The 22,222-nt window shown below is 39.2% G+C and overlaps 1 protein-coding gene across 1 annotated transcript; it reads left to right on the forward strand.

Annotated features, from left to right (window-relative positions):
• Nucleotides 1–17,198: 17,198 nt before the first annotated feature.
• Nucleotides 17,199–21,282, forward strand: LOC131015660 (uncharacterized). The gene is made up of 2 exons (XM_057944083.1): nt 17,199–17,602; nt 18,123–21,282. The coding sequence occupies exon 2, from the start codon at nt 18,149–18,151 to the stop codon at nt 21,158–21,160; it is 3,012 nt and encodes a 1,003-aa protein (XP_057800066.1). The 5' UTR covers nt 17,199–17,602; nt 18,123–18,148; the 3' UTR covers nt 21,161–21,282.
• Nucleotides 21,283–22,222: the final 940 nt, after the last annotated feature.

Raw genomic sequence — 22,222 nt, forward strand, 5'->3', positions numbered from 1 at the left:
TCTTCAGTGACTCCGCTCGCTCTTCTCAAGAACTATCTGACACTTCTGGCTCAACACTGTATCACTACCACCTTTCCCTTAATCATGGCAACCAAGCATACTGAAGAGTTTCAAGACCACGTCAGCTACTTCTTCTTCATCTTCGTCAAGACAATGCCCAGATCTCAATTTCAGGGAATTGACAAAGTTCTCACAAATGCTGAAATGGAAGCTCTAGAGAACAGTGTCTTTGAAAAATTTAAAGTCACAAATCTCTGGGATGCAATCCATGACTGGTCTCCCAACTTCAGACAATATCTAGTCTCCAAAGGTCTTCTCAAGGAAGATCACAACAATGATGATGAAACTCATCCGGAGTCTCCAATTCATCAAACTCTTCCTTCCGATACAGGGAATGAAGACTCAGTTGATGAAGTTCCGAAGTCAGCAAGGCCTCTCACTGATGAAGAAATTCAAATGCTAGATGAAAGGCAGATCATTCAAGAAGATGAGACTTACGATCTCAAGGTTAAACTAGCCCTTCCTCGAATCTACTGTCATGAATCTTCAACAGCAATTGGGAATTCAGACCAAAGAAAGCGTCGTGCCTGAATCTCAAGACAACAAGAAGCAAGAAGGGAAAAGGGAAGAAAGCTGCAGAAACAATTGAAAGTCCACTGAAGAAATCAAGCAAGAAGCTTCGCATCAACTGAAGACAAAGGAAGGTCAAGAATATCGATTGTCTTTAAAGTTCATACTTGTAAATGATGTTCTAAAACTATTTAGACGACCTTATCTTGTTCAGTCTTACATTGCAACTCTTGTCGGTTGATGCATTGAAACTGCTTTATCCTTGATTATGATTGTTTCTCTCCTTTCTATCCACTTCAGTCAACCTTTATGTTGATAACTGGTTATCAAACTTAGGGGGAACGCTGTTCAGTTGAAATCAGTTATTGATATCCTTCCTGACTGATTGTTGGGAACTTGACTGAAATAGTTTTATCTCTAACTGATGAGAGAATAAGATCACTTCTGCTTAATTCCTGACTGGTGACCATGTCTTATTGATAAAAGAGATTAATTCAAAAACCTTATTTGAACTTATCTTTTCTGATCATCGCATGACTTAATCGCCGCCCCTTTTTATGAGTAAGAGATTGTGTCAAATATTCTTCATCATTTTAAATCTCTTATTTTAAGGTATTTCTTTGACGGACATTAATTGCGGACTTCAAAAATTATTAAATACGATTTGGTGCGCGGATTTCAAATCGCCGATGTCTTTTCAAGTGCCCTAAGTAACAGTTCATCTTCCACGATCACATTTCGTCACCACGTCTCACTTCTGCACTTTATCTCCACAACCCACGTCTCTCACTCACCCCTCATCATTACATTTACACTTTCTCCCTCACATTTCAACTAACCATTTTCCACAGCCATCATCTGTGAGAACTTTCCTGCACCAATTTTATTTTTGCAGAATCACAAAAATGACCAAATCCGATGAAAAGAAGTCTGGTGCCAAGAAAATCGACTGCCTCACAAAAGGAATCAGATACGAACAGTCGGTGGATTCCCCATCTCTTCAGAAGAAACCGGAGCACCCTAAAGTAGAATAAATTTTGGCTCAACATCAATGGAAGACTTTCGTGACCAAGGAAGCTAATTATCTTCTCACCGATGCTGTTAAACAATTTTATCAGAATATGTGATTCCACGATTCTAGTGAACTCTTCTCCAAAATCACTGTGTTCACAACCCCAGATTTCTCAGACAAACATGAAGAAACACTCAATGTTACAGACATTGTCAGAAATCTGTTCAAACTTCCGAATTATGGATCTTCACTTTCATCCATTTCAGATGACGAAGCCAATGCCATCCTCAAAACAGCAATGAAGAATCCAGACGAGTCGACTGAAGGGACTCTCATTCTATCTCTTCTCAAGCCTGAATACACTTTGTTTGGTAAAATCATGCAAAAGTGTTGGATAGGCGCGACGGGAATGCCGGACAAGGCTTCTCAGCCCCAGAACAACATTTTGGCCGCTCTCCTGAAGGAAGGACCCTTCAACTGGGAAGAGGCGTATCTCAAACTTCTCTTCAGCGAGCGTCAGAACTCCAAGCCAGAAAATTTGCTCCGACAGGGAAACATGGTTTCCCAAATTATCATACAAGGGACGAAGTCTCTCCCTATTGTTTATTGGCCGGAGATGCTGCCATTTACGGACAGTTATCGACTTCTCAAAGTTGCAAAAGGTGGACCTAAGCCTTCTCCAAAAGCGAAGGTAATCGTTCTCTCCTCCCCTGAGTCAAATGAATCCGAAATACCTGATCCTCCCACCTCAGAGCATCCTATTTCGGATACCTCCAACGTACCTCATCGTCCTTGCTCCTCTCTTCCAAAAACAACATCCAAATATGTCCTTAAACCAAAGCCTAAAGCTGTCTCAAGAACTCCTATCTCACCCAAATCCAAAGGCAACGATGTACTGCAGACTCCTTCTGAACCAACTCCCACTGGTTCATCAGCTAAAATCCAAGCAGTCACAACAATGCAGTCTGAAGCCCAAAAAGATGCAACAAATCACTTACTGCATCTTCTTGGTGATTTTGATACATCTCTAGAAGTCTACCAGAATCTCCATAGACTTCTCACCTACACCTTCCTGAAGATGGCTCCCTGCCCTCAAGTCAATGATCTTCAAAGAATTGAAACTGAAGATTCCTTTGAATTTGAAGAAGCATCTCTGATCAGCATCTTCCAATTCACCAGAGTATGGGATGTAATCTATGGCTTTGACAAGTTTTCCATGGATTATCTTGGATCCCTAAGCTATTCTAGGAATACTCTGATTCTCAACCAGGATGCTGGCACTTCCACATCAAGAATCATTGAAGAGACTCCAGTCAATGATTCTGTTGCTCCATTGCCTCTTTCATCGCCTCCTCTTCATCAGAATCTAGAAGCTAAAGTCACTCTCCAAGAAGCACCTGCATCTGAGTCTGCTCCTCAAGCCGACCCTGCAGCTGGTCTTGCTTCTCTGGATCAGCCAATGACTGATCCAATCAGTCAATTTTTGACAGATACTTCAACTGCTATGCCATCCTCCTTTGAGGATATTCATCCCAGTGACCTTGACAAGGCTGAACATCTGAGCTCTCCGCCTGCAGCTGAGACGAAATCAGTTGACGACACTGATCACTCATCTCCGGAAGGACGTGTTGAGGATATCACAGAAACTCCTCTACCTTCCTCACCGCCCATCTTCACCACTGCTGAGCCCACTCCAATCGAGGGCCACAACATCAACAAAGGCCGTACTCTTGGTCCCTCCTCTCCCACAGATGAAGAAGTTTTCCCTACTGATGCTTCAGCTACTGATGCTACTTCAACCTCTCAAGGTCCAGCAGAGGCACCCCCTGTTCCTCCTGAGCAACCAGAGGAAATCATCAAAATCTCTCGCCAACCCGGTGTCATTCGATATGACTCGGATGTTGAAACTGATGGATTCCTCACTGAGTGGAAAAGGAGAGAACCCGTCAAAACTCAGTTCAAAATCCCCGAAGGAACTGAGAATCCAGTTGATGCTCTGTTGGATGTCATCTCTGATCAACAATTCGCGCTTAAGACGCTCAAGCATGAAAGAGAACGTCAGGACATCTACGGCGCCAAATTCCCGCGGTATCTCATTGCTGTTGAAGCTCAGGCCCAAGACGACATGATCGATCATGATGTTCACATCACCCTTCTCCAGAGAAGAATTCTGTGAGCAGAAATTGATCATCTCACTCTCCAAAAGGACCTGGTTCCACTTCAAGAAAGATTTCCAAAAGCATAGAAGGAACTCAGCGAGCTTCAGCAATACGTCTTGGAAGCAGAGATAAAATCCAAGCAACAACTTCTCGATCTCCAGAACCAACTTGGAAAAATGCGCATAGAGTTCATGAAAGACTTCATGACTGCTACAGATGCTAAACTGATGATCGCGGAAGAACTCCGTCCAATCCTTGTTCGCCTAGCAAAAGTTGAAAGTGAGCTGAACACTGTTCGTGAATCTTCAAACTCATCGCTCATTCAATCGATGCTTCATGACATAAAGGATCTTCAAATGACAGTCAACTCTCTCTTAGAGATGATGCCAAATAGGGGGAAGAGTATTTGGAACCTTCCCTTCCTAAAGAGCTGGCACTGGACTTTGCCAGAGCTCAAGCCATCTTCTCTGGCGCTACCAACATCACTGCGCAAGCTCCTTCTGTCTCAAGAGATTTCAGCAGAAAGATATCAAGAGAAGAAAGCTCATCCTCCAGAAACCCAGAGCCGAAGGCCAAGAAAGTTTTCTCCATGAGTGAAGTTACTCCACAACCCTTCCCACAGAGGCTTCGAGAACAACAAAGAATATTGCAATATATCAGCGAAGGCCTCATGGTATCCTATTTGGATAGGTGTGAACGACAAGATCGATGGATACCGTCTGACATGAATGAATGGTGGGAAAAGCTGAAAGAATGCTATACCAAATGGGTTGTTTTCACCAATCTGGACAGGAGCAGAGATTTCCAAAATGAAGCTTTGAAATACTTTCTTGTAAACTGGCCTGAAAGAGCAATGGTTTTGAGAATGCAGTCTGCTCAGAAAGATGCTAGGATTACGACTTCCAATTCTCTGAAGATGACGGTATGTCCTAGAACCAGAAACGGTGTCAACAAAGATTCTATCAGAAGAGAACTCAAAAGCATCTGCAATATTTGGAAGGTGCCTACTAATGTCAGCTCAGAGGCTTATGAAAATATCAAGAACGCAGTCTTCAGTTTGTATGGTCAGAAGCCTTAGCTTCATGTTTTGTTTCTCTAAGAAGTCTCTCTACCTGTCCTATAACTCAAACTGATGTCTCAACAGTCACTTTCTAGTAATGAAAATAACTTCTTTTGATCTCAACCTGAAGACAATGACTTTTTGTCCAGGCTCTGATTAACGTTTTCCTGTCTTGTCCTTGTTCTGTGTTTGAATTGTTGTGTTCTTTCACTAAGTACAAGTTTTAGGTTCTATTGTTAAGGGGGAATAGTATTCACCCTGTTTTAGAACTTGTGCTCTGAGTTCAGTTTTTTTTTCTTGCTTAGAACTGTTGTGTGGTTTTGGCATCATCAAAAAGGGAAAAATTGTTGGGAACTTAATGGAATATCTTAATCCTTGTTTTGATGATACCAAAATCCATAGGTTTCATTTGTAATAGACTAGAACTGCTCAAACTCAAGTGTTAGAGTTCTTTTTCTAGTTTAGTTGTTGTTCTGAAGACTGAAGACTGAAGAACGAAGGACTGAAGACTGAAGACTGAAGTTGCCGACTGAAGCAGCAGTCGAAGAATCAGTCTTGAACTGATTACTTAATGCGAGCCACGTGGAATCAGCAGACTGATACTAAAGCCAAGTATCAGTTAAACATTCTTTCTCGAACTAAACCTCCAACGTTCAAGGGAAGCCACGAACTCCAGAAGTACAGCCGCATTAAATGCAGAGATCTCAGGATCTTCCTTTCTCTGCAGAGGTCATTCCTATTTGATGACTACTTTATCAGAGACGTCGCATCTCCTACTCTTCAACATAGCCATTCTCATCAACAAGGAACCTCGAAGATTGAAGCCTCAGCCCAAGTTCAAATTACTATCTAACAAAAGAAATCTTGAAGACCTTCTCCGCCAACGGATCTATTCAAGACTTCTCCTATAAATAGCGCTCGAAGATCACTTCAATCTTCACCGATTCAACAACATAAGCTGAAGCTCTGCCAAAATTATTTCTCAGCCAAAGCTCAAATTTTCCAAAGCTTGAATCGAAGAAGAGAATCCCAAAGCCAAAAATCAGTCACTGCAGATTACATAAATTTTCTTAGACCTTAGGCAAACCTTGTTTATCCAAAGCCTAAGTTAAACTAACTCCAAAGAACTTGTTCTTTGAAGTTTAGTTGGCAAGATTTCAAACCTCCATTCGACCGATAGAATCGAGCGTTTGAGTTGCAAAGGAGTTCAGGAAGGTACTCTGTCTCCGTGAGGTCCTAGTGCCAGTTCGTGTTAGGAGTGAGAAATCCAACAAGGTGTGTTAGTACTGAAGATTGGATCTTCAGTTTTTTTGGTTGTGTGCACCCGCAAGCACACGTTTCGGTTTGCTGTGCACCCGTAAGCACGAGCATCGGTTTGCAGTGCACCCATAAGCACTTGCAGAGTGAAGTTGTTGGTCTGATCAACCGACCGTGGATGTAGGAAGTGTTTTCTGAACCACGTAAAAATCTCTGTGTTATTTACAGCTTTCAGTATTTAATTTCTTACTTGTGCTCTTCCTCTCATCAACTGAAAATTGATTAATTGCAAAGAGAAACTTAAGACTAACAACGTGCTCAACCCAAAAGGCTATTGCGAAACAAAAGTTTTCTGTTGCATGTGTTATCAGTCTGACTAATTTGTCCTTTGATAGTCAGTGAGATTTATAACATCTCTGTTTATCAAACTCGACTGAAGCCTTACGTGCATCAGTTAAGTTCCTGTGACTTAACTGATAACTCCTTACGGAAGAGTCTTTCAGTATCAGTCGTCAACCCTGTTTTGGTTTGTAGTTTCGTGTTTGATCTCTATATTGAGATATTCAAAAAATAGCCTATAGTTGTATTCCTCCCCCCCATACACCTATTCGAGACCCTCCGGACCTAATAGTGTCTTAGATGGTGGTCCCCACCTAAGACACACCCCTCTCCAATGCATTGGGTCTTAGAGAGTGTCTTAGATCCCCATTTCCACAAAATACATATTTCTACACTTTTATTTTTAAATTCTCAATTTCATTAAAATTAAAATTAAAATTAAAATTAAACATTACAATAATTAAAATAAAATTAAAGACATAATTAAAAAATTACATAATTTTAATAATAAAAAAATTACAATAATTAAAATTAACAATAAATATTACTAATTTAAATACAATACAATGAATTAAATAACAATAATTAAAAATTGGGCTAAAAATTAAAAGGAATTAAAAAAGTTAAATAATTATCTACCCACCCCACCCCACCCCACTCTTTCTTCTTCTTCCCCCATCTCTCCTCTCTTCTGTAATTGTTCATTTTTTTTTTAATTTCCGCCCGTCTCCCGCACGCGATCATCTTTTCTCTCCTTCGCCCCGGGTCTCCGCTAAACCTCTGCTTCGAACCACCCTGGTTCTCCAACGCGGCGCAGCAATGGAAGGCTCGGATCGACGCCTCGTTCGATCCAGGCATTGGAGATGCTCTCAGTGGTCTTGAGAAGACAAAGAAGTTCTGGAAGAAGGTAGCAAATAAGAAAACTAGTAGTACTACTTTTCAAAAAACATACTCCCTCTGTCCACGAATCATCTTCTTGTTTGCCTCTAAAATTTTGTCCACCAATTAACTTCCTACTCTACTTTTTGGACATATATACCCTTCCTTTATTTTTAAATTACAACCTTTTACTAATTGGGCCCACCACACTACTCACTAATTAATCTCACTTAATTAGGCTCATCTAATTAAATTGGCTAACAGCCTGTTAGCCTCTTTAATTTATTTTGCAATTTTCGGCCCACCTAAAATAGGGTTGCTTCCCTATGTTATTCCCTAAAATGGGAATTGGAACCAATTCGGCGCAAACCCTAACTTCTTGAGTAGCGCCGCTTTCCCTTTACTTCCTCTTCTCCGATCTTCTTCTTCATCCCACCGGTTGATGTTCTATGGCTTCTCTTCCGACGTCTTCTCCCACTTATTCAATGGAGAGGATTGTTGAATCAGAGGAAGTCGATACCTTCTTCGTCTATCCCTCCATGGAAGATGTAGTGAATAAGTATGTGGCTTCTCTTGAAGAGGTCGTGCCGAAGACTGAATCATTCGTGCCGGAGACTGAATCATTCGTGCCAGAGATGGAATCCATGGTTGAGGAGACTGAATCTTTTGTAGATTCCACTCCGGCAACTGGATCTGTTGACCCGTGGTCGCCGCCGACCCCTACTCCACCTCTAACGGCGCCGGCACCCGGACCCGGATCTGTGGAAGAAGCCATCTTTTACAATTTTGCTCAGTTTGAAGCCGAGAAATACACGAAATACGTAGGTATTTCGGAGTCCATCGGCGATGATACTGAGTACCAAGCATGGTTTGCTGCCGGTGGTCTCGTCTTTAACGTACGGCCGCCGCGCCGCCGCCGCTTTCAAATCCTTGTTCGCGCCGCCGCTAACTTCAAACCCTAGCCATCTATTTTCCTTGCATGCTAGATTTGCTCGATTAAGGTGATTTCTTAACTGAATCTATCGTCTCTTTTGTTTTGTTGTGGCTGGTGATGCTTATGGGGTCTGTTGGTTGGCTGGTGATGCCTATGGTGTTTGTTGTTTGCTAGTTATGCCTGAATATATGCGCTGAATATGTTCTCTGTATATGTGCTCCAGTGATGTGCTTTGGTGCTCTGTATATGTTCGCTGAATACTTGTTGTTGGTGATGCCTGCATTTCAGATTTTAATTGATTACTACTGATACTATAGTTGGTCTTAGTCGGCCCCAATGATGATGTATAATCTGAGGGGAATTGTTTACCTCTTAAGAGAGCCATCACTAAGTTTATGACTTAGTTTGGAGGTTTCTTATGATGTAAACATACAAAATGTCTTACACTTAAAAAGTTTACATTCCAAACATACAAAATGAAGCCATGGAATGATGTTTGGTTTTGTAAACCCAACCCAAAATGGAATTCCTACACTACTCTAACTGATTTGCACATGCATGAACCCCTCCATGATTTCTTGCATCTCTGCTTCCTCCATGGTTTGATGTGCTGCCACTTCATAGCTGCCATTATCTTGTAGACCCTCTAGCTAAGTACTCTACACACTCATGCACTAGTACTTCATCAACTTGTAGAGTTTCTGGTAGAGTCCCTGCTCTTTCCAATCTTTCTTTGTTCATATGAGGGATTGTGTAGTTGTTATCCCCTTTAGCTTTAAGTATCTCATGGTAACATCCCTGTAGAGTGAGGAAGACATGGTTGATTTTCTGTGGTGGATACTCTAAGTATGCTTCATTCACATTTTTGAGTAATTCATTGACATCCTTAGCGATCATGCATTCCATCATGATGTTTTTTGTGATGTTTGGTATTGGTTTTACTTCCATAGTACCTTTGGATCTATTCTTTGAGTTTCTTTTGGCTGCCTCTTCATTTGTGAATGGAAAAATGCTCAATTTTCCATCAAAGAGAACATTTCCCTATTCATCTATGATTGGGCGTGCAATGGCAGACACAAACATGATTTTCAGAATAAATCTCTTAGATTTGCAAGTTCTATATGGTTCCTTCTCATCCGGCATAAGGTAATACCTATCCTTAGTCTTTGTTAGGTAAAACATCACTTCCTTTTTTGTATAGTGTTAAACATTGTTTGAAATTTCCTCATCACTTCTCGGTTATATGTATAGTGTTAAACATTGTTTGAAATTCCCTTAGTCTTCTCATCACTTCTCTTAGATTTTCATAATAAACCACTTCTCGTCTATATGTATAGTGTTAAACATTGTTTGAAATTTCCTCATTCCCATCTCACTCACATCACTTAGCTGTGATAGGCTCCATTGCAACCTTGCTTTTTGTTTTGAGTAATTAAGAAAGGCTTGATTGAATTGGTATGTGCTCTAGGTTCCTTCCTTTTCACACAAGTATGAAGAAGCGACTTACTAACACCTAATGAACATGACATCGCTCTAATGGATTATCTTTGTAGAACACTAAGACTTTTTACCTTTTCTGCATCGAGTTTGAATTTGTCTTTGTGAGTTGACCCTTTTTCATGTTATTTAATTTGATAGGAATGCCTACTGCTTGCTGCGCCGCTGCCTCCTTCCAGATCGTATAGATCGTCCTGTCACTTGTGTTGAAGATGCTGGCAGCCTCTTGCTTAGCCTCGTACTTCAATTTGCCGTTCGAACTATGTTGCAATAGCCAATGTGCTATTTGATTCCTTTTGTCTTCAGTTAGTTTATTGCTTCCCCTAAATTCTGCCATTTTGTGTTGTTGAGAACATTGAATGAGTTCAACTACTACTCCATGTATTTATTGACTAAGTAAGTAGGTAGGTGTGGTTTAAAATTCCCTCCAAAATTTTTGGAGGGTGTTAGTATACAAAGTGGCGCCACTTTAGCTTTGTAAATCACCTTTAATCCGTTTTCAATGAAGTCGGTTTTTTCTCTTTTTGCAATCTCTTTATGTGTTAACATTTAATTTTGTGCCTGCATATGACATTAATTTATGTTTTCCAGCATTAAATTCATGCATATTAGACCAAGTGTCTAATTAAATTTAATTAGTTGTCATTTAAATTTGTGGCAGATTTGGCACTATTTTGTGAATTTAAAAGATAAATTAAAAAAACCTAAGAATAAATTTAATTAAACATTAAAAAAAGGGTAATCGCCTGTAAATTCCTAACGTTTACTCGAAATTGGTTTTTGCTCCCATTTTCGAAGGTCTTGCGTCTAATTACCTAACCTTTTTTTGTCTGATTTAGCACCCGTCGTCGGTTTTCCCCAAATTTTAAATGACGTGTCACCGGGAAATGACAGCGTAGCGCCGGATTTTGCACAGCTGGAAGCCGGAATGAAAAAAAGAAACGACGCCGTTTCTAATTAAAAGAAACGACGTCGTTTCGCCATCTATTAACACTCAGGTTTCGAATTAAGCCCTCATTTTTCGATTAGGGCTATACCCTTCCAGGGTTCTTCATGAAATCGATGGAATTGGAGAGATTCATGAGCGAATCGGTGTAGAAGAATAGTCCGCATGCTTGTAAAGGAGTTTTCGACCTAAAAAATAGGGATATTGATTCGTAGCAATGTCGTCTACTTCCTCTTCCTCAAATTCGAGCTTCAATCGCGGAGTTTCTCAGCAGGTTGTTTGTGTTCATGAAATTGCAGCTACAATGAACACCTCCCACACTGAAAAGAATCCTGAGAGGCGATTCTATTGTTGTAGTCGAACAAAGGTATGTTCTTTGCGAGTTTGTAGGTTTTGTTTTGGTTTTACAAGTGTTTAACTTTTTTGATGACACTGTATGAAGTGAAATGCGCAGATGTAGAAGAAATGAAGATTGTGATGAAGGAGCAAGAGCTTGAAATTAGTAATCTGAAGTGGAAACTTAGGATTACAAAATTGTTGTTAGTCTTAATTTTTGGTGTTTTGGCAATGCCTCACTTTCTGTGAGGTTTCATGTAAGATATGCAGTTTTAATGAATCAATTATTTTTGAATGCAATGGTTATTTTCGAATGAAATGCTACTTTTCTTACAAATTCACCATCAAACATGAATCAACATATAACATATGTTAACTGCAAACCAAGAAACCAAATACCCAAAACAGCCATCCGTACTTTTGATTAACATCATAAACACACTAATAACATATGATATGTTCAATGTAGCAGACTTCAAAGTGGCCAAGAAGTTCAAGTACATGTTTCTTCATTACAAAAGGAGTTACAAAAAGAAGACTTAGATGTCATTCATTGTTGTTGATCATTTGGTGCTTGTGCAGTTCTGCTCCTAGTTTGCACAACCCTCACGTCCCTTAAACTTGATGATGTATTGATGTACTGATTTCTTATTGCCTCACTTATGTAAAGACCAAGTCCAGACCTTGCCGTGTTCCTCTCTCTGAAAAATACATCACTTCTTCCACCCCTTGCACTGCCTCTCCCTGATCTTCCACCCCCTCTGCCACTGCCTCTGCTGAATCTTCCCCTTGTCCCTCCCCTGGTAGTGCAATGGCTCTAGGCTTGTAGAGTCTGTCCCTTGGAATATCATATTGCAACCTATCAACAATATCTTGCCTTAAATCAGTGACAGAAAAATGAGGTCTAGTCCTAAACACATTCAGGTATTTAATGGAAATCCATTTACTTGTCAGTAGCTTATTACTCATATGCCTAGGATACCTAAAAAATAGGTTAGTCCATGACCCATATCCTACATACTTTACAGCACGACAAAGTTTGGCATAATCAAAGGTACTAGGTACCAAGTCGAAAAGCCCCAAGTAAAAACCCGTAGCATAAACCGAAAACCCCCCATAATCCTCAAAGTGACCTCCATGATGTATAAATAATGCAAATGTATCACTGCAAATAAAATAGACATGCGAATTTCATGAACACTTGTTCCAGTTCAACTACAAAGAAAGCGCAAACAAAATAGACTTACGGGTTCACTACTTCATCGTCAGCCATGCTTGAAGCTATCGCCGACCGAAGCTATGGAGAAATCAACAGCTCGCGCGCGTCTGATGGTGTTCTTCGAAGAACCCTAGACGGGAATATTGAGAAGAGATTTGGGGAAATTCGAATAATCAGGGCTTAATTAGAAATCTGAGTGTTAATGGATGGAGAAACGATGTCGTTTCTTTTAATTAGAAACGGCGTCGTTTCTTTTTTTCATTCTGGCTTCCAACTGTGCAAAATCTGGTGCCACGCTGTCATTTCCCGGTGACACGTCATTTAAAATTTGGGGAAAACCGACGACGGGTGCTAAATCAGACAAAAAAAAAGTTAGGTAATTAGACGCAAGACCTTCAAAAATGGGAGCAAAAACCAATTTCGAGTAAACGTTATGAATTTATAAGCAATTACCCCTAAAAAAATCAAGAAATAGCTTAACAAAAACAAAAAAATAACAAAAATAATTTAAGTCAAAGCTTTAAAAAAAATGTCAAATAGTTAGTGAAAGATTACTAAAAGTAATTGATTTATGCCTAATTGTTCTAATTTTAGGGGCTTGTATTAGCTTTATTTTAAGATAATCTTCTGGAAAATGGTGCGTTTTATGGTGTATTTTATGCTTTGCAGGAGATTTAGGTTTTCGAGATGAAAAGTGCAAATTTTGGAGAATTTGGGCTAAGAATTGTGTTTATGTACATACTCTGGCACGTCAGAGAAGCGAAACCCCGTGCCAGAGCCGAGAAGGCCCGCGCCAGAGCGGAAGTCCCGCACTGCAGAGCAGAGCAGATGCACTCGCCAGAGAAATCAAAGCCCAGAGCAACGAAGTCAACTAGTCAGAGCAAAGGAATCACTAATCAGAGGGGAGAAAAGCCAGAGCAGAGAAATCAAGAAGCCAGAGGAACCGAATGCCAGAGCAGCGAAGTGAATCGTCAGAGAAACCGAGAGTCAGAGCAGACAAGTGCGCCAGAGCGGAAGCCGTTTCTCTGGCGATAGCCGCGAATTTGGCCAGAATGGAGATGACTTGCAGCGCGCGTCACAGCTGGAGAGTTGCCTTATCTTGCACGATTTTGTTGCCTTTAGAGTTCTACTTTGCAAGGCAACTTCCATGGTGATCTAAGGAAATTTGAGGCCTATAAATAGGGCTTAGTTTTCATTGTAAAATACAATCTTCCTTGCCCTAATTTTTGGACGCCTTTGAGATTTTCCCTTGGCAGCCGAAAACTTAGGATTTACTTGCTTTCTTAGTGCTTTCATAGTTTCGAGTTTTCATTGTTCTAGTTAGTTTTCGATTTCGGTTTGTTTAGTTTCTTGGATTGTGATTGAGTGACAAAATTACACGTTCAAGACATTTACAGTATTTCATAATTCAATTCAATTAATTTTGTTTAATCATGTTTACGTTTTTCGTTCATGTTTATGCTTTCTTTTTAATTATGCAATTTAAATTATGCACTTTAGTTTCACGCCTAGATTAGTTGGTTTTTAATTTACAAGTATTTAATTTCTTAAGTTAGGTTTAATTTGAGTTGTTTAAATTCTTGCCTAGGTTAAGTTTAAATTCAAGTCAAGTTTAATTTAAGTTTAAGTTTAAGTTTAAGTTTCAGTTTTTAAAATCAAATTCTTTACTGCTATCTTTTATTGCTTTTTCCTACGATACTACTAAAAGCCCTTAAAGACTTTCCTTGAGAGATGACACTGGGTCAACTTACCATCACTAGGATGTCCTTGTTCTATTGCAAGTCAACTTAGATGTGTTTCTAGTTGAGTCAGTAATCACAATACATTATCACTACCCTTTTAGCCTTTTACACCACCTTTACACCACATTTTTCAACTTTCTTAAAACCCGTGCCGAACACCAAATAGGAAGATGATTCGTGGACGGAGGGAGTATGATAATATTTCAAAGTAGCTCATACTCAACTATGAGTACTAGCCCCACTATTTGAAAGCATATTTTCTATACATGGGTGTTTTTCCTCAAAATTCTAAGGTTCAGGTCGCCAAGCTCATTCACTTGTGGCTGAAATGGAAATTTTATTGAAAAAAGAAGTTTGAAAAAAACCTTGAAAACATAGGCGCAAACAAGGAGATGGGCCTCCAAAAAGAAAGCCCAAGAAAAAGGAAAAAAACATCTAAACCCTCGCAAAAAGGGAGCAAACAACGCAAAGGGAAAACAACAACCAAAACAACGCAGGGAAGAGAGCAGAACCAACTCGGAAGAGCAGAGCATCAGAGCCAGAGCAGACTACACCAAAGCAAAAGAGCCAGAGCAGCCAAACACCAGAGGGAGTACTTGCTCCACTATTTCAAAGTAGCTCATACTCAGCTATTTCGTGGCAGAGGGAGTATGATAATATTTCAAAGTATCTCATACTTAGCTATGAGTACTTGCCCCACTATTTGAAAGCATATTTTCTATACATGGGTGTTTTTCCTCAAAATTCTAAGGTTCAGGTCGCCAAGCTCATTCACTTGTGGACTGTTGAGGATTTTGTTGAACAAAATGCTTCTCAAAATGGCAGTTGGATCCTTGTACCTTTTCCTTTAATTTTTCTTATTATCTTCTCCACTCTTCTCGCTTTACAGTTCTGCTACAAGTAGCAATTTTTTTAATGTCTTAATTTCAATCCCCAAATATCAGTGTTAATAAGTTAAACGACGTCGTTTTGTATTAAAATAAGCAACGTCGTTTTAGTGTCACCGTCGATGAAGCCACGCTGGATTTTAGGCTACCATATCAGCCTATTTTTGGCTTGTTATTGTTTTCATAGTTAAAATAAAAAATAATTATAAATTTAAATATTTATATTTAATTTTTTTGTTAAAAAATAAAATTAAAATATGCTCAAAGTTTGTGATTTTACATGCAATAACACTTTGAACAAATTACGCTCAAAATGGTTGATATGACACCCACACATGACTTACGGTAGTTAATGCAAACTAGCTGCAACCTTTATCCTAGGAATCTTGCTGTAAATAATTAGACATGGGCAATAGTTGTTTTGTGAGGGAACTAAACCTTTCTAGACTACACATTATATGTACTTTTTCCATAAATTACTTTACCACACTAATAAGTTGGACATAAAAAGTTCTAAAATCAGGAGTAGCCCACATTCATAATTCTTTTATTTTATTTTTAGCAGCAATTGTTAATTAATCGTACCTTCCACACCCCACAACTAGTACTAAAATACTAGTAATAATTTTGAAATTATGCTAGACCATTATTACCAAATGAAGAACCACTATAGGAGAAATAATTCATGTGTAACCAATTACTTACTGAAAATGGACCACCTATAGAGCCTTTAACTGATTTTTTTTTATTTTTTATTATGAGATAATTCTACTTTGTTCAAAGTTCAAACTCCATCTATTTTTAAAACTTTTTTTGGATGAGTTGCGACAAATATTAAAATTAAAATAGGGACACTACTCCTAATTAGAGGCGGGGGGGACCTATGTAAACGCGTAAATGTTACTGGTTTTCACGTCAAATTAATCCCTATTTTATAACATAAATAATTGTCATTAGCGTTAATATCTTAATTAAATAGAAGGGATTTTAAGGGCACCTTTCCTCGTGAACTCCGTCGTATGCGTGTGTTTGCGCTGCCGGCCTTTCTGCCTTCTATAGTTCCTTATTTATGCAAAAATAAATTTGATTTGGTATTGAATGTTCAAATGCTATTTATTCATAGCCTAATAAATGTAGAATATATTTTTGTATATTGTAGTAGATGTCTAAAATTGCATCCCAGCTCGAATTTCACGAAGAAAAATTAAGACTACCAAACCATTTGCTCGAAACACCTTTTTTAAGATGGACCAAGGACATGTGTAATATAAATCCAACCAAATAGATGCATTTTTTTATCTAAACATTTAGCATATACATTAGTTTCTTAGAATTCTGGAACTCAAATAGTATTATATGTATCCTAATTAAAGATATTAAACCAATCCCCAGAGTGACATGGAAGCAATGCAGACTACAGTTTGTAAGCAGCGAGATATTTAATGTATTTTAAAAAAAAAATTGCAGACTAATTTTATAAGAAAATTATTTATTTAGGTTACTGTGAGTGGAAAATAAGTTTTATTTAAAAGATAGAATTAATAATGATAATTAATTGTATTGTGAATGGAGAAAATGACCCAACATGTGATAGAAAGTTTGCAAAAGTGAAAATTGAACTAGTTTTTGTGAACGTTTAAATATGATAAAATAAAATGAATATTTTTTATGGACGGAGGAAGTATATGTATTGAGGTCCAAAAAATGTCATTTACATTAAGTAGAACATTCTTTTAATTAAACGACATCATAATTTTGACCTCAATATCCATGTGATATCGTTTTGGGACTAATATGTGACTTAGGACTTAGAAATAGATGTAATATGCTAGCATGGAAAAAAAAATCAAGCAACATTATTTTTCAAATAATTTGAAAGTGGTTATATTGCTGCACATCAAAAAATCACGTTAATATGGTACTAATTTATACTCATGCTCATAGAATGTAGTCATAAAAGAGGGAGTACCAATTTTAAGAAAAATTGTATTGTTTATTTATTAAGCGAAGAAATGAGTCATAAATAAAGAAAAGTAAAAAAATATTAATAAAGTTAGAGAGTCACACTAATGGAGAAAGAGAACCACACATTAAAACTAAAAATAAATTAGGATAATTTCTTGTGGACGAATCAAAATGATAAATTAGGACAACATTTTGTGAACGGAGGGAGTATAACATGCCCCAAAATTACTGTAAAAAATTGTGAATTAACCCTAATTAATTTGACGTGTGATCCTTAGATATTCCATTCGTACAAAAAAAAAAAAAATCTAATATGGGATGCTCAAAATTATTTAGCGTATGTATATTGTTTTAGGACAATATAACATCTTTTTGGGCTGCGACAACCGAGGTGAGCTGAGGCCTACTAAATTTTATAGTATATTCAAGTCTGAACGCTTTCCGATTTTCTGCTGAAAAAGGTAAAATCCATTTTTCCAATTCTCTTCCGCCATTTAAAATCTTTTCATTGCTCCACTTTTTTCAAGAACAACAACTGGGGCCTCTCCTCCTCTGTCGAATACTGCTCAAAATACCTTCAATTTCTCTCTTGCTCTGACATACACTCCTTTCTCATACTCCCCCAATCTTTGCACTAATCGTCTTCGCTCTTCGATATATTTTATAATCTTAGTTTCCTGATTCAATACATGCCTTTAAATACTGCAATACTAAACAAAGATTGCTCCTTTCTGCCTGCTCTCTGGTATTTGGATTTCTGGATTTGAGGAGTTCCACATTTTGAGATTTTTTTTATTGCGGTAAGTTGTTCAGATCTAAATGCTTGCTTGTAACATAGGTTTTATTTTATTGGATTGAATAAGGTTTATTATATTCCCTTTCCTTATTGCAGTTTTGAATTTTTCTGCATTTATTAGATCTAAAATGCTTTAATTTGGAGCTATCTTTGAGGGTGGGTTTTTCTTGGTTTGAGATGGAATCTAAATGAATGAATTTTTGACTTAGTGTTGGTGCAATTGCTTGTAGAAGTAACTTAGAATTTTGTTTCTCTTTAGCTGCCTTGAGTTTCTTGAAGGTAAATATATGCTTTTGTAGTACTCGAAAATCTTGGTTAGCACACAATGTGGGAGCAGCTCTCATTGCAGCAGTTATGTTGCTACTTTTTCTGCATTTATTTTTGTATCTTTTCTTTGTGTGAAATATTTATACATGTATGTTTTTGGCCTAGCACTCTCTTAGTTCATGTACGAATGCCCTAGGTTATTGCAGCCAGGATTTTGGAATCACTTTTAAGGTTTGGAAATTTTGTTATGTATTTAGGTGTGCTGTTTCCTTATTGAGAATGCATGGGATTTCAGCCTACAAGGAATTGGGTGAAATCAGAGATGGAAGACATTTCTAGATTGGGGCCATTACCTAATACAACATCTAGGAATCTCTCATCATCTTCATCGGCATTTTTCTCTGCAAACCAGTCCCCCTTCTTCTCCCCGAGATCATCAACCTGTCGTAAATCCGCGCATTCTGATGAATTGTGCCCCTCCGCCACCACAACCGCAGATAATGGGGATACAAGTTTGCATAACACCGAATCAGAACTCCTCATGAGTATCCGGCTCGCCTCAGCAGATGTTGCTGAAGCGTGTACCTCAAGTGATCCTCTCAAGTTGGGAGCTGTTTCTTCTTCGACAGGTGTATCTAAAAGTCCCTTTTCTAGTAATGAAGCTTTGCATCAAAATGATTGTTCTAAGCAGAAAGGTAAAGGGAAAAGGGTTGAGAGGTTGCTTGAAATCAAAGTTCCCCCGACTTCGTATACATCTAATAGGCTGAGGAGCTGTGATGTTTATGTAGGGTTTTACGGCCGGAAGCCTTTGTTACTTAGATTTGCGAACTGGCTTCGCGCTGAGTTAGAGGTTCAAGGTTTGAGCTGCTTTCTGACTGATCGGTCTAGATGCCGGAATTCTCGTAAGCACAACATTGTTGAGAAAGCTATGGATGCTTGTACGTACGGAGTTGTTATTCTGACAAAGAAGTCATTCAGGAATCCATACACCATTGAAGAGCTGAGGTTTTTCTCGAGCAAGAAGAATTTAGTTCCGATATACTTTGATCTGGGTCCCGATGACTGCCTTGTCAGGGATATAATTGAGAAGAGAGGGGAGCTGTGGGAGAAATATGGCGGTGAACTATGGTTACTTTACGGAGGGGTTGAGAAGGAATGGAAGGACGCATTAGGCGCACTTTCTCGTGTTGATGAGTGGAAACTAGAGGCTCGTGACGGGCAGTGGAGGGATTGCATACTAAGAGCAGTTTCTCTTTTGGCGTTGAGGTTAGGGAGGAGAAGTGTTGTAGATCGAGTAACAAAGTGGAGAGAGAAGGCCGAGAAAGAGGAGTTCCCTTTCCCTCGAAACGAGAACTTTGTTGGTAGGAAAAAGGAGTTATCCGAGCTGGAGTTCATGCTTTTTGGGGATGTCAGTGGAGATGCTGAGCGAGACTACTTTGAACTCAAGGCTAGACCAAGGAGGAAGAACTTGACGATTGCGTGGGGAAGGACTAGCTCAATAGATGAGAAGCAGAGAGACCGACAAAGTGAGAGTAGTAAGCGTAAGGGAAAAGAACCAATTGAATGGAGGGAATCAGAAAAGGCGATTGAGATGCAAAACACCGAATTTCCTCAACCACAGCAGCAGTACACTGCAAAGCCGAAGAATGCTAGAAAGCACGGAAGGAGAAGATCGATGAAAGTTGTATATGGCAAGGGAATCGCTTGCGTATCAGGTGACTCGGGAATTGGCAAGACCGAGCTCGTTCTAGAGTTTGCATACCGGTTCCATCAAAGGTATAAAATGATTCTTTGGGTAGGAGGTGAGAGCAGATACATTCGCCAGAACTATATGAACTTGTGGTCATTCCTTGAAATAGACGTAGGCGTGGAGAGCTGCGCGGAGAAAAGTCGGCCAAAGAGCTTTGAAGAGCAAGAGGAAGCAGCCATAGCCAGAATCCGAAAGGAGCTCATGAGGAACATTCCTTTTCTAGTGGTGATCGACAATTTGGAGAGCGAAAAGGATTGGTGGGATCACAAACACGTAATGGACCTGCTCCCCCGATTTGGAGGAGAGACGCACGTCATCATATGCACACGCTTGTCCCGGATAATGAATCTCGAACCATTGAGGCTCTCTTACTTGTCAGGGGTCGAGGCAATGTCTTTGATGCAGGGTGTTGTGAAGGATCAATCGGTTGCTGAGATTGATGCGCTACGCGTTATTGAGGAGAGATTGGGACGGCTAACCCTAGGCTTAGCTATCGTAGGAGCTATTCTCTCCGAGCTTCCTATCACGCCTAGTAGGCTTCTCGACACCATAAACAGGATGCCTTCCAAGGTTTTATCATGGACTGGTCGTGAAAATCATCCCCTCAGGCGGAACAACTTCCTTTTGCAGCTCTTTGAAGTTTGCTTCTCCATATTCGACCACGCAGACGGGCCAAGGAGCCTCGCAACTCGGATGGTTCTTGCAAGCGGTTGGTTCGCCCCAGCGCCAATACCTCTACCCATTTTAGCCATGGCTGCGAAGAAAATACCTGAGAAGAAGCACCACAGACGGCTTTGGAGAAAGATCATCGCTTCTTTAGCTTGCAGCCTCACATTGTCATTTGCTCGAAGATCAGAAGCAGAAGCCTCTTCACTGCTGCTGAGATTCAACATGGCAAGAAGCTGCACAAGGCAGGGCTGTGTTCAGTTCAACCACCTCGTCAAGCTCTACTCGCGGAAGAGAGGGATCTCCGGTGTCCCACAAGCCATGGTGCATGCTGTCATCGCCCGGGGCTCCATATCCCACAACTCCGACCACATATGGGCTGCATGCTTCCTGCTGCTCGGATTCGGGAAGGACCCCATCGTTGTTGAGCTCAAGGTGACGCAGCTGCTGCTCCTCGTCAAAGAGGTGATCCTGCCGCTTGCCATAAGGACATTCATCACCTTCTCCCGTTGCAACGCTGCTCTGGAGCTGCTCCGGCTCTGCACGGACGCGCTAGAAGCAACGGATCAAGAACTCGTCACCCCAGTGAACAAGTGGCTGGACAAGTCGTTGTGCTGGAAGCCGATACAGACGAACGCGCAGCTGAACCCTTGCCTGTGGCAGGATCTTGCATTGGCTAGAGCCACCGTGCTCGAAATCCGGGCGAAGCTGATGGTGAGAGGCGGGAAATTCGATATCGGAGACGATCTGATAAGGAAGGCTGTTTACATTAGAACTTCAATCTGCGGTGAGGATCATCCAGACACCATCTCTGCTCGTGACACTCTCACAAAACTCACTAGAATTATTGCTACTGTTCAAACTCATATTTCACCCTAGATTTTTTTTTTTTTTTAATTTATTTTCATGGCGTCAGAGTTCATAATAGAAGTATAGTACAGAATTTTGAATAAGCTGCATTCTATATTCAATGGAATTTCTATACCACTTTCCACCCTAAAGATGTGCTTCATTTTTAGGAGTATCTGAAATTCTTTGAGCTTATTTGGCATTCAACTGTGCAAATATGTGAATGATGACGAATTAGAAGTTCTATTAGAGTATTTTGTTATGAATTAGTGTACATCTCAAATTTCATTTTATGGCAGTCCATAACGTATGCAAATAAGCTATTAAAATGTGCAAAATGAGGTTCTATTAGACTATTTCGTTGTGGTTAGATTTCATTTTGATTTGTTCTCAGATTTTGGTTATGTAAATTTATTGAGGATTTTGTATGAGAAATAAATTATAATATCAGACGACACATTTGCTGACCTTTTCGAAAAATACAAATCTAGTAATTGATAAAATTGACTTGTTACAAATCTAACCTCAAATTAAAATTTGATAACCAAAGTAATGACATGGATTGTGTTATTGTATGTATTTTTCCTTCTTTTTGGTATTATTTTTTCGAAAGAACAAAATACAAAAAGTCAGAGACAACATAATGCATTGTTTTTAAAGAGTAAATTATATCCAAATAAATACAAGAAAGCTCAATAATTCTCATTTATCCGATGTTTATGTAATATACATATTTAGTAGTAATATTTTATTTTGGTGTCTAAACTTGATAGTAACGGATACAAAAATTGAGAAAAGTCGTTATAGCAGGTACAGCATAAGTCAATCAAGTTCTTGCAATTTCTCTGATATTTGACCTTTATTCAAAATCACTGACCCTTAATAAAGTTCAACTTGGAAAACTAATCTCAAGATAATTCCACAGTACAATTCATTACACAATCCCAAAAAAAAAAAAAAAAAATTGTTTTCACTTGAGCCTCTGGCTCTGACCAAAATAATTCAGCCCTCATTTGACTTGTATATACTAACCACATTGGTGATGAACTACTAAAAATTAAGTGTGTCGCGCACTTGCAAACTGTTTCTTTT

Source organism: Salvia miltiorrhiza, chromosome 3 (genome assembly GCF_028751815.1).
Source record: "Salvia miltiorrhiza cultivar Shanhuang (shh) chromosome 3, IMPLAD_Smil_shh, whole genome shotgun sequence".
In the NCBI taxonomy this organism is placed as follows: domain Eukaryota; kingdom Viridiplantae; phylum Streptophyta; class Magnoliopsida; order Lamiales; family Lamiaceae; genus Salvia; species Salvia miltiorrhiza.

What these genes read in the sequence shown, in the direction of transcription:
- LOC131015660 (XM_057944083.1), top strand. Translation starts at nt 18,149, where the DNA reads ATGGGATTTCAGCCTACAAGGAATTGGGTGAAATCAGAGATGGAAGAC.